The sequence below is a fragment of the Neopsephotus bourkii genome, unplaced genomic scaffold (genome assembly GCF_033783945.1).
Source record: "Neopsephotus bourkii isolate Nb327-2 ecotype Australia unplaced genomic scaffold, CSIRO-AGI_Nbou_v1 NB_1624, whole genome shotgun sequence".
Taxonomy (NCBI): Eukaryota; Metazoa; Chordata; class Aves; order Psittaciformes; family Psittacidae; genus Neopsephotus; species Neopsephotus bourkii.
Window position 1 is genome coordinate 12,207,592 of NW_026902099.1, and position 27,384 is coordinate 12,234,975.

General features: G+C 36.6%; 1 protein-coding gene across 5 annotated transcripts in view; it reads left to right on the plus strand.

Moving 5' to 3' along the window:
* The first annotated feature begins 1,645 nt into the window (after positions 1 to 1,645).
* The window catches only part of IMMP2L (inner mitochondrial membrane peptidase subunit 2), a 180,175-nt gene continuing 154,436 nt past the window's right edge, over positions 1,646 to 27,384 (plus strand). For 3 of the 5 annotated variants that reach the window (XM_061373106.1, XM_061373107.1, XM_061373103.1), the window contains exons 1-3: positions 1,954 to 2,050; positions 10,110 to 10,247; positions 15,754 to 15,857. In XM_061373106.1, coding sequence (XP_061229090.1) covers positions 10,113 to 10,247; positions 15,754 to 15,857 — 239 coding nt within the window. In that variant the 5' untranslated portion in view covers positions 1,954 to 2,050; positions 10,110 to 10,112. Of the gene's footprint in view, positions 1,652 to 1,953; positions 2,051 to 7,926; positions 8,103 to 10,109; positions 10,248 to 15,753; positions 15,858 to 27,384 lie in introns of those variants that run through there. The other 2 variants (XM_061373105.1, XM_061373104.1) reach the window with 2 other exon arrangements.

Here is a 27,384-nt window from a genome sequence, read left to right on the forward strand (position 1 = left end):
CAATGCCCTGAAAAGCTTATTGCAGAATCTTCAGGTGAGCACAGGACTCAAATATGTTAAAGAAATGCATTAAATAAAGGGTAATTGACAACAAAATTAAGAATTATTTGATTGTAAAGGTGGTGCTTATTTATGAATGTGTTGAGAGAAAAAAAATGAAATAGGCAAGCAATCAGTGGTTTACAGTAGGTAGCAACATCTTAGTATCCCAGTCATTTCAGCAGAATTACACTAAAGCTAATTCTGTTTTTTGTGCAAATGTTTTAAGCATTAAAAGGTGTAAGTATAGCTGAAAGGTTCAGATTTGACAAGAGGCTTGGAATAGTGCGTAATATGAAATTTTATAGATTATGTAAACATAAATCAAGAGCCTTGTACTAAAAAATGGTATTAGAGTATGTCTTCCAACTCAGTCCATTAATAGGTAGGTACTCTTTGGTATTGTCTTCTGAGAGTGTATTCTCCGTCTCAAAAACTGCAAAAATAGAGTACCTCCTCTGTAAAAGGATGTAGTCAGCATACAGATAACTATGCACTCATACTTTCATAGATGAGCTTCAAAGTTAATTTCAATTTACTTGATTTTATACTTGAACTTAAAAAATAACATTCTAATAGTAAGTTACAAGTAACTGACAGCAGAGTCAGGCAGAGGTGTCACATTGTTCCTCACAGTTCCCTGACCAGTAGAAGTATTTCCCATTATGTAAGTAGGCCAGAGGTATATTCCATATGAATAACCACCTTTAGTGTATTTCTCTGCCATGAATGTGCCCATCAACTCTTGAAGGTACATGAACTATCTGGAAAACCTCCTGCTTCAGATTATAGCAGCACCTGCACTTGTTACAGCAGCTGATAAAAACAAACACTGTGACTGAAACCAAGCCCCAGTGTATTCATCTGCACTGGACAGGAACAATCATGCTCCATTCATGAACACAGGACTGGAAGTATCACACAGCTAGCTTCGATCTGCAGCATCTGTGGTTTCCATCAGTCCGGATGAAATCTGGGATGCACTAGGATGACTAACTCATCAGCTAACAAAACCCTGCCTTTTCTGAGTGGATTACAATATATCAAATTTACAGAACTGCCTTATACTGGACTATCATGTAAAAACTCCCAATATTATACATTAATACTCAGACCAGTTAATTTTTATCGAACTGCCAAAACATGGCCACAACAGCGGATCCCTTGTATATCTGCATTTCCGTCACCACTGAAATCACGGCTGCTAAAACCCAACGGCCTCAGGCTTTGGGGGCTCTCACACAACAGTACAGACGTTTCAGAAAAGTCAGACCTCTCCGCAAATGGCTCTGATACAAGCCAATCCAGTCAGGCCACACCGCCTCGCAGAGCGCCGCTCCGAGCGGGCCAGAACTAAGCTCTCGGTGCAACCTCTGCAGCCGAGAACCCACACCACGCCGGGGTGGGGTCGGGTCGGGTCGGATCCGATCCGATCCCATCCGATCCGATCCGATCCGATCCGATCCGCGCACGGACAGGCAACTCCAGTCTCCCAGCCGGCTTTGCCCAAGCTGGGCCTGCGTCCTCCTCACGCCGCGCCCGGCCCTACCACCGCCACTAACCCACGTGACCGAGGCACTGTCGGTCCGCCCCCAGCCGAAGGGAGGAGAGGGTAAGCGGGACGGAGCGTCCGCGGGAGTGGGGTGGGTGAAGCGACGGAAGCCGGGCGGGCTCAGAGCGGAGCCGGGGAGGGGAGCGGCTGGCGCCGTGGTGGAGGAGGGAGGGGGACGGGCGTGAGGAGGGAGAGCGTGGGGGTGTGAGAAAGACACATTGCCGCATGTGAGCCGGGCCGCCAGCCCGCGCCAGCCTCTCTGTTCCTCCTCTCTGTTCCTCCCCTCTGTTCCGCCCCTGCCTCCGCCCGCCCGCGGCCGTTGGGCTATTGGTGCCTCCCTGTGGAGGGTCCCCTGGGGCGGGGAGAGCAGAGGAGCGCGGCTTCTCTGCCGGTAAGGGGACCCGGCTCCCCGGGTCCCCAGCACCGCTGGCCGCAGCGCCGCCTCCCGCTCGGGACGAGGTGAGGCGGCGTGGCCACAGGACCCGCTCGGTGGGAGGCAGTGCTCGCAGCGGGGCTGGAGGAACCGCGGCGTACTGGCAGGAGCCCGGCGACAGCGAGCGCCTGCGGTGGCAGCCACGTGTCAATCCGCCGCCTCTCAGCCGTTTTGTTGGTGCAGGCTGCTTCCCTTGTCCTCCCCTCGCTTGCATTACCGAGGTTTTACCTCCCCGGGGGAAGGGACTGGATTAAAAAGTTGTGGCAAAGCTGGTCGTGTGAAGCACTGTTCTTTTCTGTGTATTCTGACCTTTAGTGGTGATTCAGGGAGGAATCACCTTGCCACGCAGCAAGGTAGAGAGAAAGGAGGAAGCAGAGCACTTGTGTAGGAGGCAGCAGGGCTCGAAAGTGGGTTGTGGATGTGCTTGTGAGTTCATTTGAGTTTTTTCTGCGCCTGGAACTTCCCTGCAGTGTTCTTGATCCTGGACTGGAATCAGTACTTACTTGGCATTTTCCTGCTTTATTAAGCTTGCATCAGGTCTTCTATTTGTCCTGTGAGGACTAGTTAATGACAATTTTCTAGAGTGGCATTGCTGTTACCCTACATCTTGGTCATCTGAGAGATAAATTATTATTTTAGTTGATAATGATACAACTTACCTTGAAGTGGCTGCTTTTCCGTGTCTGGTACTTCTCTTTTTTCCTGTTCTTAGTTTAATGCTTCTCCGTGTAAATGCCACGATGCTTGAAGCTGAAGAGATTCAGCAATTCCTAGACATGTCTCTGCAGTGTGCTTAATGTTTTTAAGGAAAATTGTTATTTTTTGGAAGTAATGAAAATCTTAGAAAAACTGCAGCTGAACACCAAGTAGGCCCTAATCTCATAATACTGTATGTTACACATAGTTATTAGTTGCTCAACTAGGAAGAAAATAGGAATCATCTTCCAAGCATAATCGGTTGACAAATAAAACCTCTTGGGGGATTTCAGGTTAGATGAAATAATTTTACTTAAGAAAGCTTCAGAATTAGACTTGGCTTTTCCAATATTAAGCTTTGTAACTGAATCCACATGCACTTTGTAAAAAAAAATAAATTACATTTTAAACTGTTGTGACTGGGAGATTTCTAGGAGCCTTCCATTTCTTTTACTTGTAAAATTAAGGATTCTTCTGTTTAACTTGTATTTCATTACTGTAATAAATTTGCTCTTGGAATAGATGGGAGATAACTTTACACATGGTATAGTGGTATCCACATCCAAGAGAATAATATTTGGACCATGCTGAATAACAATTTTAAGATTCAAATGGTTTCATAGTCGCAGTTGGAATTTTCTGTTGAGATTCTTATAATTTGACCATTATGACACAGATTCCAGCTATTTCTGGAATACCTGGATCCTAATGCTTACATTTTAGTTGCTTTGTTTATTCTTAGGGCACAAAAACTTGACATGGTAGTTGAAGTTATCACAAATCCCAGACTCAAAATCAATATGGTGGTGAATGGTTTTCACAGTATATGCTAGGTATGCTCTTAGAAAGTCCCACAGTGACCTCTAATGTTCAAGGATAAAACCCAGGTTCTTGAAGTTATTTTTCATTTATTAAATACATTCTCACTATTATTATTTTTGGAATTATTTATTCATGCCATAATAAATATTGTCAGTTATTATTCTGTCCTTATATACTCATTGCATACTTACATACTTGAAAGATTTATAGCCAAGAAGCTTGTTTCTTGTATTCATTTCTTCTTGTATTAAGTTTGTTTTCCATTGGGCTAAAAGAAACTTTCCTGTTCTGTGATTAACTTACTTGTCCTTAATTCAAATGCAGAAACTTCGAAAATAGCTTGTGTCTGGCAATATTCATGTTTTGAATGGAATGTGTTATGTTTGGACTACTTAATTGGATGATATATGAATACTAATGTTCCATAGTTTGATTAAAACTGAGTGTTTCCTCCCCTTCCTTTTTTAATTTGTTTGTTTGTTTGTTTGTTGTTTTTTGGCCAATTCTAGGTAGCCACAATTAGCATGACAGTTCCGTGGTACTTGAAATGATCCAGAGAGCTGACTAGATAAATGTGCAAATGAATGAAAAATCAAAGGTTACGTTATGATTTACTGTAAATATAATTTACACATTTAGTGAGTTTGGAAGCAACACCTCATTTATGCAGTAAACTCGAGACCAAAACATAACAGCAGCTGGTAGTTGTTTGTAAAGGGCACTTCAAATCAATTTATAAAATTAACTTGCTTTGCGTGCCCTGAATCTTTAAGCTGAAAGGCAACTTAACTTTCAGTTGCAAGAAGCTAAATGTCTTATGTTGTTCACTTAAATGTGTTCCAAAATTGATGGAATTGGATACTTTTCTTTATGTACAATATGTATTGATGACTAGTTTCTTTGAAGATACAGAAATATGCATAAAAATATTGCGTTATCTTTTATGTTAGAACAGCTGGTACCCTGCCAGTCACCTGTGCGATAGTACTTGAAAACTTGCATTGCTTCTGCAGTTGAAGTGCTCTGAAAATATTTGATTTCTAACAATTGCTAATATCTTTTTTTTTTTTTTAATAGAAAAGTGGTTGTATTGCCGTTCCTTTTCTTGACTGCTCAAGTGCATAAAATGGAATCCTGAATAACTTGTCAGAACCGAGCGGTGGCTGATTACTCTCCATTGTGAAATAGTTGTTACTTTAATTTCTAAGGAAAACTTTCAGCTACAGTTGCATTTTCTTCAATTTTTGCTTTATGTTTGAAGAGCGAAATGTTTTGTTTGGAAATACAAGATTGTCCATGAGGGTAAGATTTGTGTCCTTGGGACACAAAATGAATTTGTAAGAATAAGCAATATGAATTTCTTTCCAGTTGCAACCAACATGTGGACTCAGCCTTTGTACGTGAGGCAGATCCCAGTGATGGGATGTAGGAATATTAGGGGGCAAAGTGACTGACCTCGGAGAAACAGAACAGCAGAGCATTACAGACCACACGAGTAGTTACTAAAACTGCTGATCAGGTTAGGTTTTTCTGCTTCAATGGTACAATAGTCGTTTCCATGATGCATGATATTTCCAAACTCACAACAGAGTGGTATTCCTTAATGGTGGTGTGTCAGTGGAAGAACACTGTGAGGAAAACCTGTGTGTAGTGTATAAATAGAATCATAGAATTATTAGGGTTGGAAAGGACCTGAAGATTATCTAGTTCCAACCCCCATGAATGGAATAGAAATATCACCACTATGGTGAAATAATACCAGGATGGAATTGTCTTTGTAGAAGGATAAATGAGAGCTCCTTCTGGAACTAGGCAATATTATTAAATGAAAACTTAAATGGACTGATGTATTTTGATTATTTTGAACTGAAAACTATCATAGACCCATGCATTTTGGTCATTCTGTTGCATTCATCACCATCATAACTGCTCATCAGCTAGTACCTGGATACATTTATATGACATAAATTAACCTACTAAAAAGTCTGCATACTTGTACCCTTTCAAAAACCACTGTACTGTAAAAGTTCTTGAAATATACGACTAAGTGGGAAGCGAGGGTCAGGCTTTATGGCATTAGTTTGCTGTAGCCTTGTCTCATGAAAGGTTGTAGAAGAGGCACGTGTTAAAAAGATCATACAGATTCTGATACTGAGCAGCATCTTTTTCATCACAATTGTTAGACGAGGTATAACCTTGTCTTCAAGTTGCAGCAGTCTTACTTAAAACAAAAGCTTTTGTGCTCAATTTTATATTTCATAGGTTGCAGTGGAATTGGGCTCACTCATGTGGTTTGGTATTTTCTGTTATGCAAGTCTTCCTTGTTTTCAAACCGTATATCCCAGAATTCTAGTGTGATGTCATTGACTTATAGAAAAATGCATATTGCGATTGACAGAGAAGTTGGTTATTTCAATAAATTATGGAACTGTATATAGTGTAATTAGTAATTTTGAACTATATCTAATGGGTCCTTTCAAACTAACATGGAAGTCTTGGCTGCATAGTTGTTTTGCATATAGGCTGTAATTCCCTCCTTCCTGTTCCCTCACATGCCTTCATGTAGAAGAACATCAGGGGCCATTTTATTTCCTTCGTGGATGGCTGCTAATGGTTCGTTTTTACAGCTATATTTCCTATCATGCTTCTATGGGTAATTTTTAAGTACCTAGATTTGCAAATATATTGTAACCTGGGGCTTTCTGAATGTTACTTGATGATTTTTCTGCAGGCTGTTTGATAAACAGTGTCTTCTAATGTGCAGGCAAGTGTAGGAAAAAATAAACATTTTATACATAGAGAGCTATCTAAATAGCATCTCTGCTCCATATGTTGTAGTACCCACGAGAGGCTCATTATAATCCCTGGACCTTTTGTGCACCAAATACTTCAGTCCAGATAATGCTGTGCTCCATCTGCCTTAATCTCTGAGCTGCACAATGTGAAATTCTTAATGCTTTGACCTGCTATATGCTAGCATTTTTGATCTTGGATTTTTCTTGTCTATGTAGCCATTTCAAGCAAGTTTTCAAGGTTGCTGCTATGCAGTTTGTTAGTTCTATTTAATTATTCTGTTTTGTGGTTTGTTTTGTTTTGTTTGTTTGTTTGTTTGTTTTTCTTTACCCTAAATCAGGTGTAATTTACAAATGCTGAAGGGTGTATGCATCTCCAAATTATTTTTCTATGTTTTATGTGTTTTATTTTGTTGCACCGTCTTTAAAGTGTTGTGGTTTGTTGATCTTTTTCAAGGTGTTCCCTGACTGGGGAGAGATCCAAAAATATGAGTTGGTGAAATTAGTGGGTTTTTTTTTTGAGCAAAGAATCCTTCATTTGCTTTATTGACCTGCGTTTAAACCTGCTGTCAGCATAAACCAGGCGCTGCATTGGATTTCAGATTTTCGCTCTGGAAACATGATGCTTTTAAAATCCACAGTTATCTTGGAAATCTTTTGAATTTTACATACCAGAGAGCTCCACACAGTATCATTAAACACTGATAATTCAGGGATCTCATTTTTGGAAAGCATTTAAACCAACTGTTACTGAATTATTACTTGGGTGAATTTACACTTTTAAAATGGTATATATGATGACTGTCTTTTTATGTTTATATACAAGGATCAGGCCTGCTCAGTTTGTGTCCTGTGGAAAAGCTGTCCTGTTTTTTTGTGGGAGGTGGGGAACCAGGAAGCTTTCAGAATGTAGCATGTGACTGGAACTGAAGAATTTATCTCGGTATGGATGGAAAATAAAACCAGTGGTTTGATCAGTTGCCTAGTAGAGGGAGGAATATGAAAGAACAAAAATAAATCAGGGCATGTAGAGAAGTCAGCACAACAGGAGTTGTTGTCTTTGGTGGCTTTGCAAATTGATTGCTTGTAGGGGTGCTGCTGGTGTTTTTTCCCCTCATCTTTATTGATACTGTGCCTTGTAATATCGCATGTGTCCAAAACCATAGAAGTAGGACGTGAGCTCCCACCTTTCTTCACAGCTGCTTAATGTTCCTGGTGTTGCCTTGGCCGAGTGATGTACTGAGAATGTACTATTTTGTCATAACTGTTTTAACGTGGCTGCTAGATTCTGTGTCACTATTAATTAGCTTGTAGTTCCAGGAGCATATGGTTGGTCTCCTGTGGATTGTCTGACCAGTTCCATCAGGTACTACATTTTATTTTTTTTCAAATACAAGCATGGCACTATTGCAAGAAGTTTATGAGATCTTTCAATGGATTTAGTAGAAGGAATGGGGTGAACATTCATGCTTCAATACTAGTGCAACATAGGTTTGACTATGCGGAATTTAAAGAGCTAGTAAATTCATCTGATTTCTTTACAAAAATATTTCTTAAATCAGTCATATTGTGATACATCTGTCAGGCAGTGTCTTTCAGTTTAAAAAGTGAGTGTAAGAGAACATGGTAAATACGCTTATGGGCAAGATCTCAAAATTGTCTTTTCAGGCTGATGTTGTTGTCAAAGTGCAGGAGGTCTGAGATATGCCAGACCTCCTAGCAGGGTAGGATTCCAGCCAGAAAACTCAAGAGGCAACATTCAGAATCAGTAGGTTGAGAGAAAGGGTGTTGAGGTGTATGAAGTGGTATATAGTTTGTTAAACAGTAGAAAAACCCATAAGTTTTAGGGATTCTCTTTTTATGTGGAATCATTCTAAGGGTAGATCTGTGCTGACTGAGGCAGTAGTTTCTTTCTGTGGATTGGTACCAATAACGAGTTTTTAAACGATAAGCTGAAAGTAAATCATTTTAACATTTGTCTTGAACTGATGAGGTTTTTGTTCTGTTCCACAACCTATTTCAAATTCTCTGTGGAAGCTGCTGACGCAAACTGAAAATGTTTTGTGAAATGTGCAAGAAGAAAATATAATCAAATTACAAGCGTTAAGTACACTTTTTACTAGTTAAACTTGTGTTATGAGCAACAGTTATAGATGGTGGTGAAGCATTTCCACTTAAATACCCCCTCATCCCCCCCCAAAAAACCCGCAAAACCCACCAAAACCAAACAACCAAAAAACCTGAACAAAAAAAATTAAAACCTTGTCAAGGTGAATGTCAGAAGTAAAGTTGTTCATGTCTTTTAGAAGAAAGATCTTGTCATTGCAAGGCTATTAATACTTATAAAGAATTTTACTGAAGAATATGCTGATGGCTTACTTTGTAGAACTAAGTTTCCTCTCTTCAGCATAATGCTTTATGGAATTAAGAAGTCATATCTGTGACAGAAATACTGTTTTCAATACTGTTGCATCAGCGTGATATGAATTTGTATTTTGCATACAAATAGTTCATCACTTCCATATTGCTGAAAATGCAACAAAGAAAAATTATTATACTGTGAAATTTTAAATATTCTGTTTGTAAGAGGATTGAATGAATCTGCATGTATTTATGTTTTCCATTATTTTGTTTGAAAAATAGTGCTGTGTTCTTTAATCACACTGAAAGACTCAAAAGTTCAGGGCACAGTCTGTTTTCTCCTATTACTGTCAGAGTTAGGATGTGATAGAGAGAGCAAGGACTCCACAGACTGAACTTGTATGGAGTCTACCAGGGATTATTAGGTGGAAACAACAGTTTAAATTGGATTTGCTGGTAGGTGAAGGGCAGCATTTCTTATAATGAAATTGCAGTTACATAAAGTAGTCTGTACCTTTGCAGCAGTACCTGGATATTCAGCTTGCTTTTCAGAGGTATAACTAATAAGGTAAAACAACTTGTGTTTCAGAGTAGTTTGTAGGTATTTTTCAAGGATATTCAGTGATTCAGGGCTAAATTAATAGATGGGAAACAGCATAAAAAAAATGGTGAGTTGAAGCGGAATACTCCAACTCGTGTCCCATGTGTCATTACTTAGCTGCCCAGCTTCATAAAATACTTTCAACTTTCTGATGGAATAGTGAACAGACAGTTCTGTGTGTCCCTATGATAGACATGACAATTTGAATTGGTTTTAGATGTTTGCAGTTACCACAAGCGTGGAAATCGTGTGTTTGTGCATTTTTATGCATGATGATATTGAACAAAGAAATGGCGATGTTTTGCAAAGAGTCAGCCTTTCCTTAACATAACACAATACGTATTTGGGGGTCACTAATTACCAGTGTATGGAAATAAAATCATTTACAGGATTTTTGTTGTAAACTCCAACTGAATGCTCTGTAATTGGGTATTCCAATCTAGTTGATTTTTAATCCTCCCAACACCTGAAATGCGTAATTAGATTTCATCTGGTTGTATCAGTTTGCTTCTTGCTTAGCTGAACTGTTATCATTGAGTCATTTTTATCAAGTACTTCTGCTAGCACAGGATCACAAGAAATGGCCAAATTAGCTAAAGGGTAAATGAATGTCAAGTATCAAGAAAAGCTGATGAAGATTTCTGTTATGTTCATTTCTGTGTGCAAATTCTACCCCCCCACCTGTGTGTACTGGGAGGATGTAACAGTTAATATAATTAATTTATTGTAATTGCTCCTTGTTGGATTGCTATAATGTTGTGTTGTTACTCAAAATTTGTTTTATAACTGTTTTTTTTCCCTTGTATTTTTCAGATTATGGCGCAGGCTCAAGGGCTGGGGAAGAGATACATTAAAGCCTTTTTTAAAGGTTTCTTTGTTGCTGTTCCAATAACGGTGACTTTCCTGGATAGAGTTGCCTGCGTTGCAAGGGTGGAAGGAGCGTCAATGCAGGTATTGCCGGAAATGTTTTTTGTATGTCAGGAGATTAAAAAGAGAACATCTGCTGGTAATAGTAAAGTGGAATAGCAGTCTTTTCTCTCCATTGATATTAAATGACCACGTTGTATTATGGAATAGTTTAATTTTGATTTTGTTAAACAAATACTTTTATGATATGAAAAGGTTTTGAGAAGAAAAATTGCCAAAATTTTCTCTCAGTAAAGGAAAAAGAAAAAAATATATATCTAAGTAATGATAAAGATGTATTTTTTTTTTGGTATCTTCCTAGTCATTTAGCAGTCATCTACTCTTTGGTTATTCTGAATGTTTGCAGAGTGTAAGAAAATAAATATAGATAGGCTGTGTAACATTTCAAAGATAGTAAACATCTTCTTTGTTTCCTCTGTTATTTGGACTTGAAAAATATATATTGTGATGCAGTTAGCCAATTTTTATGTTGTTCCTCTGCATCTTAGATCATACACACTCTGTGTTGCTTGCGTCACCACTGATTATTTTGTTCCAATAGTGCAACATTCCAATTAGCAGAGACTAAGGATTTGATTCTTGGATGCAAAGTCCTCTTTCCTGATTGTTTAAATAAGCTCAGAACCCTAAAGAGAGGCTTCACAGCAGTCAAGACTAGCTGCTGGAATTTGAATTGTGAGTCATTTACACAGACAAAACTTAGGCTGGAACATGGGCTTGGCTGATGTGTGTTTAATGCTGTAAAAAGCATGTGGTGCAGAAGAGGGAAGGCAAGGTGATTTTGTGCGTTTTGTGACAGTTTGTAATCTGGTGTTTAGCCTCTGTCAAGAAACCACAGCTGGTCTAGAAGGCAGCTCTCACTTCAATGGGGACAAAAGTCAAATCGTTGTACTCCAGTAATTCTACAATCCAAGATCAGAAGTTAGTTGTAACATAAAGTTACCTTTGCCCTCTTCATGCGTATTATTCTGAATATCATTGATGACCAATCAAAGGTAGGAGAATTTCAGGTTTTACAGTTGCAGAGCCAGAAATTTGCTCTAGAAAGGAAGAGAGGAGTGGGAAACTGGGGAAAATGGTTTCATACTCTTTTTTTACTGTCTTCAGACAGGAGAAACTGAAATACATATCAACATCTAGATAATAGAAAATAAGCCAGACGATTAAAACTTCCCCATTCTCTCTCTCACCTTTTTTTGCCTTTGTTGGGATCTAGAGCCACATACGGTACTCACGATGCAGCTGCATCTTGGCTTTTATGTTTTTTTTTTGGGGGGGGGGAGGTTTGTTTTGTTGTTGCTTTTTTTTTTTTGCTGTGTGTTTTTGTTTTCAACTAGTGAGCAAGACCTGAGCTTTAATTTTTGAGCAGTGTTTTTTATTAGTGTGCCCCATTGCCTTTCAATGTTTGGGCTTTTCCGTCTCTGAAATAGTGTTCTGTTGTCACCCGTCCTTGTTTGGCTAGTTTTACCTTAGTAGCTGGAAAAAAAATTTTCTACTCCATGAGTCTGTTAAGCTCCTCTGGTCAAGACCAGAGTTTTAGGTTTCCTTTGAAGTCTAAGTCTCAAGTGTTTGGGGGTGCTCTGGTATTGTTCTGGGGTATTGCATTTGTGCTCACTTGAAGAGCATATAGTTAAATGTTGTTTATCCATGGAAGATTTGCAAAACACTACAGTTATTTGATCAGAGTTACTCAACCTGACAAAGAAGGATATGCAGTCTGCAGTGGCTAGGGAAAGCAATATATAGTCATCAGGTGATAAAAATCTAAGCTTTTCCCTTGATGTGTTTTTTGACTAAACATTCCTTCTGTTGATTGAAGTATGGCTAGCTTTGAAAGCTGACATTTCTAACTTCACTGACATCTCAGTGTCTGTAAAATTCTCTCTCTGGTTTCATTTTGCACTGCAGCACTGAAATAGAAGTTTGTTTTAAACTTCTATGAATATGGATATTTTTCAGACTACAAAAAGCCTCCTTCATAGTGCTTTTGATAAAATACTAATATCCTTGCCGAGATTTAGTAGACACCTAACTAAGTCTGACAGGGGCATAATTATAAGGAATATATCCCTCTCTTGCAGGGTAGCTTGAAGGAGTACTGGTCATCACATTGCAATTCCATTTATTTGCTCTGTTCTCTGGAGTGATCTATCTTGAACGTATCTGAAAGCTACGAGTATGAGGAAGAAGTTCAGTCAGCATGCAGTCATACATGCATTAATTGTGTGCTTCCAGTGATATCTTATTGTCTCAATTTGAAGGTATCATGGTATGATTCCCGAGAATTTGTTTGTATTAGACCTCTGAAATGTCTAGCTGCTTTGTGTACTCATCATTTTGGCTCCTGCTGAGCCTGAAATTAAAAGTTCTGACAAGAAGCAAGGGATAAATCTCTGTCATGCTCTCTCTCCTACTCTTGTTCTCTGTTGTGTGCTGTCTCTCCCCCCTCACTTTCTCCTTTTGTTTTGGGCCAGCCTTACTGCTGCTTCATAGTTACTGAAGATGATAATACTTTTTGACACCCTGGCAAGCACACTGAATAAAGCTTCTAATGAGAATACAATTTTTCTGATTTATTCCCAATCAATTAAGACAGACTTCATGCATTTCATTGTCTCAAGCTGATCTTGTGTTTCTACAGTGCCACCTGTCATAATTTTCACTTGTGCTGACTCTAAGCTATAGGGAATAACAGTGAACTATTGCAGTTTATAATTTAAACAGTTTTTAATTGTTTCATTGCCTTTTTTTTCCCCCCAAATTATTGTTTTGCTGTGTTGTTTTTGTTTGGTTTGTTTATTTTGTATTTTTTCATCCCTATGCGAGATGGCTTTGTTTCTTAGGATGTGACAGACTATTGTGCTCATCTAGCATTTTGTTAATAGTGTGTTTCAAATGAGTTGTATTCTGGTTTTAACACTGAATACAAATGACACAAATAACTGGTAGCATGATTTCTTAATTGTCTGTTGTGGATTTTTTGTAATTCCTCTTGTATTGCTGGTTGTATACATTAAAATGTATGTCATATGGACATCTTGATATCCATTTATGTTTTTCTTTTCTATTGAGTTTCATTGCTTCTCTGGTATTGTGAACTCTTTTTACATAATTATATGGAAGAGGGAACCCCCCAACGGGTATATACATCTGTAAATTCATTAAATCAAATGGACTGTTTTCAAGTGAGATGGAAGATGACAGCATTAAGTGCAACTTTATGTACAAGTTCTATTGCAAACAATTTAATGCCAAGGATTATAGCAAGTAGCCTGACTAGCGATCTCTGACGAAGCACACTTATTACAGCAGCAAACATTATTGAATGTTCTGTTCCATTATGCATAGTAGCAGTTGTAATTATTCTGTGGCAGTTTCTTCTAACTTTATTATTAGGATTACTGTACCTAAGCCTGTGTGCTCATGTGGATATTCGTTCTTCTCCCCAAGCTATAAGCAAATAAGTTGTGACCTGGTATTCACTAGCAGCATAACAGCTATCAAGTTAATCATTATTTATAGTAAAAGGGCATGCTTTTACCCTTCTACTTATGGAACCTCATGTCCTGTGAGGCTTCATCATATGGCTCAGGATCTCAATTTGCATGCTTTCAGTGTTAAATTAGTTAGTAATTGGAAAGAGTGAATGTTTTGTGACTTTTACACCACAGTTCTAAATTAAGACCTGTGTGTCTCATTTGCATCAGGCTATTATGCCAAGAACTTGGGCAAACAAGTTATAATGTTTCAAGCTAGAAGAAAGAAGAAGGCCCTGTATTTTTTTCTTATACAAATACAGAGCCATTGTGAGCCAGTTTGTTGACTGATTTTATGGAATGCTTTTTTGCCATACTGGAGACCTTACTACTGGTAAAAATGCCATGGGGACTAAGTTATTTCTGAACATACGGCATTAAATACTTTCCATACATCTTGTTGTGGAATCACAATTTATGTTATTTACATTAGAGAAAGACTTGTTGATATAAAATGGAAGTTGTCTCGTTCTAGTTTTCCTTACACTTCTACCAAAATAATATTTTTGTCTGGGTATTTTGAATATGTCATGTTATTCTGTAAGAAAGAAAAAAAATATCTCTAAATTGCCATATTTCTCAGCAATATAATTCTGATACGTAATGAGTTGGAGATCCACTCTGTATGTCAAAACCACATGAGCAATGTATTCTTAGAAATAACAGGCAATATAGTAACACATTTAGAGTGTTCTAAATTAAAAAGATTATGCAATATCTAGAAGTATTTAAACTCTAAAGCATTTCCTTTGTTTAAATACAGAAAACAGTATGAGTCAATGGGGTAATGCAACGAAGGCAATACTGTAACTACCTGGTGTATATTTCTGTAAGATGAAATTGATACAGATTTAGTTGAGAGGGAATGTGTGCGAACACTCACGTAAATCTCTTCTAAGTATCAGCTGCAAAATACATTATCTTTTGGAAGAATAGATTTAGAATTTCCATTTGTTTTGATGACCTTTTTCTGCCCTTTAGGTACTCACGCTGCTTTGAGTACCAGGCAGTTTGCTTTGTGAGAATATACCGTATGCGTGATTCCTGCTTTGTAAGATCAGCCTCTTTGTCTTGTATTTAGTATCATTGTTAGCTTCTGGTCCATATGCACCTGTGTTTGGTAAAATGCGTATGACTGCAAATTGTTTCTGAATTTGTGTGTAAATAATTTGTATGTAAAGATACTGTCCTTTAGTGGGAGATGCTATGAAAGTGGAAAATAATTCTGGAAATCCTGATTAAAAATAATAATAAAATATTTGGTAATTAGCTTCTGGTTTTCATTTTTCTGGCTCTTGCAATGCATAGGTTCTAGTAGATAAAATAACAATGAGTGTTAATATACTTATAGCTTAGACTTGGACCATATTTCTGAATGCTAGAGGTGATCTGCTTTGAGCAGGCTTACTTGACTGGAAAGTTTCCTTTTAGTCCATAACTAGCCTTGTTTGCTGTTTAACTAAACATATTATGTATCCTGTTACACAAGGCCTACATTTACTGGCAGTGTCAATATGTGCTGTAGGGTTTGGTTTTTCCCTTTGCAAAGGGTGCTGAGATTAGTATTGTTACAAGTATGTTTCACTTTTAGTTTGTTATGCTTGCATAAGCAGTAAGATGTGTGTGGAAAACTTGCTTTTTCTGGGAATTAGTGGTTTTGGTTTTCCTTTGGTTTTAATGTTAAATAATATACAGTAAAGGCAATCACTTCTTTTCATCAGGCTTGTTACAAGTGTGTATCCTGCGTAACTTAATTTGTAATGTAAAGATACAGTAGTGCCCTGAAAGATACGAACTACAGTTTTAATAAATCAATGACATTTAACATGGCATTTAATAAAGAAATATATTTCCCAGAATACATGGTCCCTTTTTAGTAAGCGGGTACGTTTTTACTGATTTAATGGATTTCACCTGCTGATGGAACGAGAGGTAGGTGGAAGACTCATAGAGGAAATGTACAACTCAAGCATTTTTTTCCTCTCCTCTCTCAGCCTTCTTTGAATCCTGGGGGAAGACAAGCATCTGATGTAGTGCTCTTAAACCAGTGGAGCATTCGAAATTATGATGTACAACGTGGGGACATTGTGTCATTGGTGTAAGTGACTTTGCATACGTTTCCATACATTCTTATACAAATGTTGAGCTATCAGTATTTAATATTTAATCTAGAATACTGTACATATACATATGAGTAAGGAACATGGCATTTTAATGATGCGTTATTGCTATTCCTATAATCATTTTTCAAAACTCGGATGTTCAAAGAATGCATTACCAAGTTTTCACTGGAAAGGAATGCAGTGTAATATGTTATGTGATACAGTATATATGTGTATCAAAACTGCCAAGAAAAAAGAGCTGTGGGATAAAAAGAAAAAATAGATAAAACATTACGTGGCTTCTGAAGTTGTTTGGCTATGTGCGCATATTTGTGAGAAAAACAATGTTTATTTTGTAATTAATACTTTTTTTTTCTTTTTTTTTTTTTTAATGGAAAAATCTGGGTACTGCACAAAATTTTAAATAAGATCAGAAGACTTCAACTGTCTCCATGAAGGGCAAATGTAGCAAAAAAAAAAAAAATCCCAAAACCCATGAAAGTTTTACAATTATAATGGCGAGGTCTATGTATCAAGCCAAAAGGTGGCAGTGTTTCGCTGTTGAAGGTATTCGGAACTAAGGAAACTCCATTTCAGCCTTCATGTAATATAGAAATGGAATGTCAAAGTGAGCATAACTGACACAATGATATAATACATACTAATACTACATGCTTGGATAGTTTTAAGTTTAAGGTTTTAGTTTTGTAAGTGAAATGCACAATATGTATTTTATGACAGAACTGTCTTTGGAAGCTGTGTTATCTGGCTTCCTTTTTGTCATACATCACCTTTAATTGTCCCATTTTTTGTTGCCTACCTCTTTACTGTAGTGGTAATTCATATGACAGTTTTCACTACTAGCTCTTAAAGAAAACCTTCTCATGTAGTCTTCTTTTGTTAGAAACTTAAAATATACTTTATGGTCTGCCTTACTCTCTGGCATATAAGAATTTCTGTAAGTGGTCCAGAAACAAATACAAATTTATTAATATTTTAACATTTAATATTGCAAAAGGACTCCAATTGCAGGTCACTTAATGACTGCTTGTAAAATTTAATTCAACCTGTGTGCATCCCTCTATCCAAGTCATGCTCTGTGACTGTTTAAAACAGTGAATGTAACTGGTTAGTAATTATTAGGCTGAACAGAAGATGAGCATGTTGTCTGATCAGAAAACAGAATTAGTAGTTTGAGTATACTTCTTGAAGGTTTGTGGTACCATCTGAGCCATCTGGATTGATTGCTTTCACTTTGCTGTATGTTTGGCATGATAAGTAATATTTTAGATTCTCTGGTTTCTTTGTATGCTATGAAAATTTTGCCTGTTAGGATGGAGCTTAGGTACACCCACATGGAGGAAGTCCAGGTTTTTCTTAATCTTTAGGGAAGTAAACTGAATAATTGGACTAGAGAATTAAAAAAAAAAAAAACCACAAACACTTTAAGAACAATACAAAGGAAGTTAAACAATGTAAAAATGATCTAATGGTTTTGATACAAAAACATTGAAAGATATTTAGTACATCAGTAACAACTTTTAAGTTGTTAAATATTTCATGATACGGGTTTATTACAAGCTTTTGTTGAAAGTTTTTGATTTTGGTATTTTGGTGTAGACTTGCAGGATATAGTGTCTGGATATGATTTTGTACCCATGTGTGTTGTTTTAGGCTTAACTTTCGGCACAAGAGGCTTTTATTGTGTAAGCAGGTTATTTTTGTCCTGTTGATTATTTACGTATGATTTCTGTAATTCACTAGTGAATAGACATCCTACATATATGCATGAATTTTACCCAGTGGTTCTCTGAGGATTTGGCTGATTCAGGCAAGGTGTGAATGGGGAGGGCCAGTCTTCTGTCAGCTGCTGCTTTTTCTGTTCCTGTCAAATTCAGATGAGAAAGTGTTGGTGTGACTGAGATAGGCAGATGGATATGTAAACCTTCTTATATATCCTACTTGGCTGTTTAACATTTATCTACTGTCTCATCTTTGCCAAATCATAATAGAAAATAGCTATGAGGTTGTTGTAGGGTGATCTGCTGAATAAGAGCTGAGGTCAAATGTTACTTCATGGCAGCTTGACCATGGCCATCTTCACTTTCTCCATACCATTAGAAATACTGTGTCATTCTGAATGGGTGTTGTTTCTATCAGTACTCTTAAAAGTGGCAAAGTCCAGTGTAAGTAGATGGCCAACAACCAAATCTTGGAGCAAAGAGCTGAGTTAGTCTTAGCGGCCCTGGATGCCCCAAGAGAGGAGGATCAGTCAGCTTGTGATTATGCTTGTGATACTGCTTGCAGATCCAAAAGTTTTTCCCGTCATCCAGTCTCGTTCTTGATGAACAGATATATATTTATTTACTGACTTCGATTGCAAATGAGCATCCTGTCCCCAAACAGTTGTTGGAGCTTTTGCCTGGTTAAGACATTAAATGAAGACTGCATGTTTATGGAGATGTGTCAGGTGACTCTGTCATACCTGTCTCTGCATCTGATGTAGATGTAACTGTGCATCACAACCACATCTGTGAAATTGGCTGATATTTTATTCTCAAATGAGAGAATAAGTTGGTAGTAAGCAATGATTTGTTTATGTGCAGTTTAGTCTTTTACAAATAGTTGAATTTTACCTCAGCTTTTTAGAAGATGTGTTAACATTTTTCCTTTTAGTTTAAACTCGTCCTTATTGATTACCTGCATTAAGAGAGTTCAGTGTTACGTTAGAACTTTTGAACTCAAAATTTTAAGTTGATTCAAAATGAAGGGAAATTAGTATCCTTAATTCAGTCACTTGCTCGAGTGCCTAATTTAGGTACTGGTATATTACTGGGATTTAATAAATTAAAAATCAAAACAGGATTTTTTTTTTCAGTAAACTAAATAATTTCCATTATTGTGTGTTCTAAAATACTACCTCTGAGTCGTTTAAATAGGTGCAAAAAAAAAAAGAAGTGGGTTTTTTTGTTTGTTTATTTATTTATCTAGTTATTTATTTTGGAAGTTCATTTATTTATCTTCAAAGAGAGAACATAAGTCATCACACATGAGGTCATCCTTAAAAGATAATTGAACGCATATTTTACCAGGTTGACCTTGATCTTTCAATAAATTTTGTGGTGAAATGGGCATTTTGTTTTGTAAGAGCTCTGCTGAGGTAATACCAACAGTTATGTGGAACTTTATCAGATATTGCAGAATGAGTTATGAGCAGGCTTCTCCCAGCTGGTTTTACTCTGTAAAGCTTGAGTGCCAACAGCATTGTAGCTGTAGCAGTACGTGTCTCAGTGTGGGCTGTACAGCTCATGCAGGTCCTTGGGAATATATACAAGTGGAGTTCCTGGTACTAATGCAGCTAGTGCTCTTCCACTATGTACTAATGGACATTTTTGCCAATTTATCTCTATGTAATTTGGCTTTAACTGTGTACAAATGCAAGCATTGTTATAAAAAGATATAGCCAAAGAGTGATTTATAGCTATACAACTTATTTTGCTTGTCCTGCTGGAAACCTTGTATTCTGAATGTAAAATGGTGCCCTCTTTTTATTACAAAATTCCTGTCTTAATGTAGAAGGCTATTGCAACATGTAGAAGATGCAAAATCAGTGTGTGTACGTAGAGTGGGTATTTTATTAATATGACAAAATTTAAGTAAGCTTTTGAAATGAAAGCACGATAATATTAATTCAGGCATTTAAAATGTTTTGGTTTTTTTCTTTATTTTTTTGGATAAGTTTGAATGTTGGCTTAGTTTTGGTTATAGGTTTCTAACAAAGGAGTTAACAATGCAGTATAAATAGTATCGTTAATTTTTTTGAATGATGAAACGGTCAAGACTGTAAATATTCATAGATACTAATTTTAGTTTTTGGAGGTTGTGTTACTTCTGTAATAGAGAGAACATCTTCTCCAAGGTATGACTGAGAGTGGGAGCCTACTTGCTGGGTAGGTTACTACATGTCCCTCCATTTCTGATGTTTAATATATGCTTATGTGTTAGATAAAAATAGCTACACTAATTTAATCCAGAAAAAGATTGAGAACCAACGTTGTTTGTTCTGTACGTTCACGATAGTGACATGCTTCCAAAGTTTTGAACTACAATAGCTAAATGAAAATGGCCAGTATACTTAAAAACATGTTTTTAAAGGTCAGCTATAATAATAAGGAAGCAAATATTTTATATTTTGCCATCTTGTGAGTCCTCAAATAGAAGCATAATAGTTTTAAGTACAAGTCTTTACATTGAAAGTCCCTTGACTTTTTTTTTTTTTAATTAAAAAAAAAAGAAAAAAAACCCAAATGAAAGCATAATTCCTAGTGGCTTCTGTCAATCATTCCTCTAACTGTAAAATTATCTTCAGGCCTTCTGGCAAATTTCCTTACTTGTGGTAACTGCTACGGATTTTCATGTAAGGTTACGTGTGTTTGAGCTCTGAAAAGTCCAGTGGAAATCATCATTCCGGAGGAAGAATCAAAGTGTTGTGTGTAAGACTGCCTTTGTGACTGTGTCCTCTACTGATAGCTGTTCAGAAATGAGAACTGGAAAAGTTAGTTGCTGTGATAATTTGATATGATGGTTCAACAAGTTTAAGCCAAATCACACAAATCTGAATAATCCAAATTTTAAAGGAATATGGTCCTGTTCAGTTGATGGAAACATAAAAGTTCTCAAATGGTGCAAAGTGAATGCATAATATTCATAAACAACATTAACTGGAACTTCATTACTAAGACTAGCCTAGTAAAATAAAAACCAGTAAGAAGGTCCTTACTGAAGGAACTGACTTGAATTTGAATCAGTAGTTGTAATTATGGAAAGACTTTCTACTAAATTCTGATGGATGTAATGTTAAGTGATATTTAATGGTTCTTGCATTATTTTTAGGAAAGTTTCATTCTGACTAAAATACTGAACAAGCTTTTACAAATACCTCTGCTTGACCTTCTTAAGCCTTCCAATTTCTGCTCTATTTTTGTTTGTACTTAGGTCCCTGTACCAAATCATCTGTCTTCTAGCAGGTAGGACATTGCAAAGGAGGTTGTGCTGACATAGAAGCTAAATAATCACTTTCCTTTCTGTGCCTCAGTGACCTCAGAAAATCTTTTATTATTCTTTTAACTGTGAAAAAAACCCTCATACTTTTCCTGATAAAAATTTTATAAGTAGTTCTACTTTTCTTATCTGTGTTACGATCTATACTTGGTGTAGATATCGTACTCTATATAAGCGTGTTAATACTGTTGGTCTTCTATTTATAAAGTAAGTAAAATCCATTTTCTAAAGAAAGATTTCAGGTGCTCTACATTATCCCCAGTTTTATTATGCAGTGTTCAGTATTAGTTTAAGCAGGCAGTTATTGTAATACTGTAGAAACTGAGCACTTGTGGAGGAAAGAAGTTGTATTTAAAGTTACGGTTATTTAATTCAAATTCTGTGGAGATGAGTAGAATGTTTACAAGATTTGATTGCAAGAATCGTTGCTGGAGAGAGTCTGGATAGCATCTTTAGGCCAAAAGGTAACATATATGAATGTTAGGGTTTACAGATTCTTTAGTGGTCAGATTGCAATTTGGAGAGTTAAAAATAAAAGTTCTATAAAGGTAATGATGTGGAAGTCAGATGTTGTGGGCCATTTGTGAATGAGGTATTAGTTGGGAAGATCACTCCATTTTTTGTAAGTGGTGCCCATGAGAACTTGATATTCTGGTTGATTTTGATTTTATTTGCCTTGCTATTGAATTAAGTACCTTGCTGTTGAATTAAGAAACAAATTGTTCCTTGGAGAATGTTTATTAGGGTATCTGTTAGACTTCTACACTGCAAGTTTACTAAACCCTATTTCATTGATCACCGACTTCAGCTGATCTGACAAAAGTGAACATTAAACTTATGTTCATTGTGCTAGCATAAGCCAGAATGTGGGCAGTTGATAATTAAGAAAGAAGAATTTGTCATTCTATCACAGCAATGTATATCAGATAAAATTATTAAATCTGCATCAGGTACTTGACAGGATTTAAGTGGATCCTGAACCTTGCTATAACATCCGTAATTCTGGCTATAAAAGCAGATGTTGAGGTTTAGTAACAGGAGACCATTGTCTGAATAGTTTTGTTTGTTTTTTTCTTTTTTTTTATTCTAGTTAGCTTTCCATGAATAAATTTATGGATATCAGTGCAGTTGTCAAATTCTGTTTAAAACATGAATTCCTATTGGGAAATAGTTTAATCCTAATGACTGTTAATAAGATAATTCCATCAGTTCTTATTTGAGGTTTTGCTCTCATAGTGGCTGAAGAGTACAACTTGGAAAAACTGCAAATCACTATCAACATGTCTTTTGCTGTCAGTTTTGTGGTTTTTTTTTTGTTCTTTTTTTCCCCACTGCACATAGGTTTTGCTTTTCATTTAAAATGCATCATAAATGATTTAGTTTCAAGTAGTCATGCAAGGAGCAGGGAGTTTGACTCGATGGTCGTTATGGGTCCCTTCCAATTTGAGCTATTCTATGACTGAGAGACTTGACAAAAAAAATAAAATCAGGTGTACAGTCTGTGATTTTTGGTTGAATAAGATTTTTACTGAGATTTTTTAAGTAGCAGAACATTTCACTAAGACATATTCTAGTGAAAATGGAGGGAAGTTACCATCTTGCCAGCCTCAGTACCAGCTCAATAGCATCAAGTTTAAAGCTTTTCCATACAGGATCATCTACAGATCTGTACTCATTGTTCCAAGTTTTTGTTTCTTGGCCCATCTGCATTTACACTGGAATAACTGTGAGTTATGTTGCAACTCAGCCAGATTAGGATGTGAATAAAGTTTCATCTGAATATATATGCATGATTCTTTGGAAAGCAAGGAAGATGGGAGAAGAACTGGTTCTGTTGTGATCTTTAAATTGTAAGATGATCGGATAGGGTGTTAGCAGCTCATTAATACATAAGGAGGACCTCTGTTTTGCTGATGGAGGACTGTTAACAGTAGTTTTTAGTCTCAAAACTGATTTATTAATGCCATTCAATTACTTTAACCTTTTAGGCATATGAAGAAGAGAAGGAGGGGGGAATAAAACTTCCAACAAACCTTGTTCTAACAAATAAAATAACCTTTAGGAGCTTCTAAAACAAGAGGGAAGAAAGGAGCAATGGGAACTGCATAGAATAAGTTTTTATACTGGTCTAATGATGGACAGTCACAGTATGTTGGGTTCCTGGGCCTAAGAGGACAGCTGCTTGAAATGTCACAGAAATTACAGCCATGATTTGGTTGGCTGGAAGGCTTTCTCTGGTTCTGTAACTCTCTGCCTTACAGTGTCATGGTTGACTGCTGTGCGAATATCATGTTGAGCAAAAAGAGCTAGAAACCTGCCTTGGTTTAGAAAAATGTCACTTTTACCTTCTGAAATATTTATAATTTAGATGCTAGGAACTTGCTTTGCTTTCAGCAGGATCTGGTGATGTAAATGCTTGCTGCGATGTATATACAGAAAGGTAACCATGTATTTTTCCTAAATACTTTTTTTTTTTTCCTTTAACCTTAAGAAAAGTTGACAGTTCTGATAGGGAAATATTTGATATTTTTTTTTCCAGTACATTTCTAAGTGCTGAGAAGTAATTACTAGCTATTTACGGTTGTCATTGCTTGTAGCTGCCTAGAGCTAGGAAAGGTTTTACAAGTGAGTGAAATAGGCTGTACAAAGTCATGGGTATTCATATGGTTATCCTTGCACAAAAATATCAAGTGTACTTTTGAGTATGACAAGTATAAATGGACCATAATTTTTGAACCTGCTGAACAGATAACTTGAAGCTTTAGAGGACTGTTAAACTGAAAGTAGAGTTTGTTGAAAGTAATTTTTTCTTTTCAAGGCAAAGGACTTAAGAAAGCTGATGTGCCAGCTATGATTCCTAAAGAAGGTAACATACCAAAGGTTCCACTGAACTGGTGACATGCTGAGTGCTGAATTGATGAAATACTAGATTCAGTTTAAGATAAGCTTCTCACAAGATTGAGATCTTACATTTCATATTTCTTTACTTGAGTTGTGAATGATGCACGTTTTGGGTCTAAAAATGCTGTATCTACTTCTGTTATGAAGAAGTTGTTCTATACTTAGAAAGGGAGTAATGAAAAATCTTTTTTGTAGAACAGCTCTGAAGATAAGCTCACCTTCTCCATATGAAACCATTCTCTTTCAAAGATGACCAGTTCCTTAACATCAAGGTTTGCATATTCCAATGTGAAGTTCGACTACCTGCAGTAATATGAAAGCTTTAAAAAAAAAATATATGTAGGATGTTGTAATATGATCCAGGAATGCTTAAAGCCTAGAAGGCAGAAATTTTTAAGTGATAAAGCTTGGTAATTTTATTCATTTGTTATTTTTTTTTAATTCCTGGACATAAGCTATTAAACAAATTAAATTGGTTCTGTAGCTTTTGAGTATGTAAAAGGATACCTAAATACATTTTGCCCTTTAGTACAGTTAGGCTGCTTTTATGTTGTGTACAATCTGGGAAGTACTGAACGTTTTATTATACTGATGCTTTATTATATGGGATATTTCATACTGTATGTTCTCGGACAAATTATAGTTTAAATAGTGCCACCGCTGACTTCATATCTTCTAGTAATAACTTCCCCAAAGCCAGTATAGTCAGTTGTATTATGAACATCCATAAATATTAACTGCAGGATGTTACTTCTAGGAATCTTTCAATGAACTATGCATATGCTGACAAAGTGAATTCTGCTTACCCATCAAAAATATTTATTTCCAATCTAATTGGTGAAGTTGGAAGAAAAACCATGGGTCTCGACCTGTGCTGAGTATATTGTGACATGAATATTTTTGCATCTAATAAGTAGAGTCTTGGCCTTGTATTCTGGGCTGTGGTGTTTTTTTTTTTATTGTTTTTGGTTTGTTTTTCTTTTTCTCCAGCCTGTTAGCAAAGACAAAAACAAGGGAATGGCAAATTATCAGGTTTAAAATGATAATTAACCTTATCATCACTGTATTTTCTAGGGAAATGGTATTAGGCTGTATTCATGAACATGACACTATTTTTTATGTGCAATCAGCTACAGCTGGAAAGTGCAACTGAACAAAATTTAGCTCTAAATACATGCATATATGTTTGTTCAGCTGAGAGGACACCTTACCACTGTTGTCAACTGCCTGTTGGTTAGCTGCAGAACAGTGGAGTCAGATTCTTCTCCGAGGTGCACAGCAAAGTGACAAGAGACAGTGGTCACAATTGCAGCAGGGGACATTTTGACCAGATACAAGTTAACAAAATGCAGAATTGGAATGGCTGATTCCTTAGCCTCACAGATTACGAAACCTCCATCCTTAGAGGTATTTAGAACTTGACTAGCAAAAGCCTGAGCTGAGCACCCTGGTCTGTGTTTGCCACCAGTACCAGTTTTGTACTGTTTTTGGCCAGCACTTGAAGCAGATGACTCCCAGAGGTCCTTCCAACCTAAATTATTCTGTTTGTCTACATCAAATGGAATTTCAGCATTGGAACTTTTAAGATATGAGGCATTACAGCTATACACTTCCGAAGTTAGAAGTCAACATTACTAGTCAGTGTTTACAATATGCGTTATGATGTTTTAAATTCGTTTTATACCATGGAAACAGAGTTTGTAAAACTCTCTTATTCTGTAGATGCAGTTGTAATATTTTTGTCATAGCATCTTCTAAAAGACCCAGTCATGCACTTGAGCCTGTTGTGTTAATAGCTGAATGTACAGAGAATGGTAAGGTTGCATTTGGGTTTTATAACTAAAATGTAAATTCTGTAAAGGAGGAAACAACATGTAGATTCAGGCAGATGTGTGTGGTGAAGGAGTTGGGGAGGTGAGTGGCAGCCTGCATGCAGATGGCTGAACACTGGGTCATGTTTGACATAGTTTAGTAAAGGGGAGCTGCTTTGCAAATGTATGTAGAGAGCAGTTCCCAAGTGAGAAGAGGAGCCTGGAAAAGTACACAAGTAATTGTTTGCTCACTTGTTAAATTTTCAATTAAGTCTGACCAGATTCATTCATAAGGGACAGGGTCAACATTTTGACTGTAAATCAGAGAAAATCATCAAGAATAAAATATAGACACCTAAAATAAAGGTCAAAATAAAAAAACAAAACAAAACAAAACAAAACAAAAAAACAAACCAAAAAGGAAAACTGAAAGCACGGAGAAGGGTTACCTGTAAATTTTAGTGTCATGGCTGAAATGTATTTACTTAATGTAAGAAGAATCTGTAAGAATCTTTTCCATTTATTTCATAAATTGAACTTAAACTTATTTGACCTTGACCTGTGTCCTCCACCAATACGGAGCAGAATGATCTAGCCTCTCAGCTCAGATTTTCTCTCATACTGTAGCTGTCTTCATTTATGGCTGCCTTTATGAAATATAAAAAAAGGAGCATATAAACAGAAATATGGACTAGGGAAAGGATAGAAGTAAAAAACTAGAATTACAGTTCACTTAAAACCATCATCCATAGCACAATGCATTTAGGGTTTTGGTAATTAATAGTGTATGTCTTTAGGCAAAAAAGAGGTAGTTAGCATAGGTAGTTTTGTCTTATGGGTTGTTATATGTTTGCTTTAAGGGTCAAATTAATGGCATTGTCAGAACAATAACTTTGATGTTTCAAGAACTAGGGCAACTGTAATGAGAGAAGTGTGGTCTTGCCATATAAAGGGAAGTATATTGTCAGTAAGCAAAAGATAATAGCATCCTGTACACCCAGAAGGCCTGCTATAATGCTCGTGTCTGCCTAAGATCCCCTTTGCCCTCAGAACAATCTATTTTTAAACTGGTGCTGAGTTTGACCTTAGTAAAGCGATACTGTCGGAAGATTTTTAAGTGCCTGATCATGCACAGTGTGTTCCTCACTGACCTGTCGGACAGTTACAGGTTGGGTTTATTTTTTGTGTTGTTTTTTTTTTTTCTATAGCAAACTTGAATTAGTTTGCACTTTCCTTGAGTTCAAAGGCTTTCCTGTTTAACGTTAAAGGGTAAAACTTGATTACAAATTATATTCTGTGTACTTAATTGAAAATGGCTTAGCTGAATCCATGAGACAGAATTAGAGACTTAGCTTCATTGTTCTAAACAGCTTATGATGAGATGGTTTGAGATTTCTGATTAAAATAGGAATAGCTTCCATATGAAACACTGACTTTGTTGTTAACTACATTTTCCTCACTCTGAGCTGTGTGATTTCTTTGTGAAACTTGTGAAGAATAAATTGTTCTAGGTCAGTATAACTGGTACTTCATAGGAACAGCATGGTACACCTTTGAGAATTAAACAAGGCTGTTGGTATAGTTGATGTGTGTTTATTGTAACATATTTAAAATACGTTGTAAAACCAGGAAATTGTAAGAGCAATAATCTTTCAGGAACCTCTTGTGACCTTTATGTTATCCCAAGATATCCAGACTGTAATATTGAATGTTGGGTTTCTTAAATAAGTTGCCTTAAAACTTGCCACCC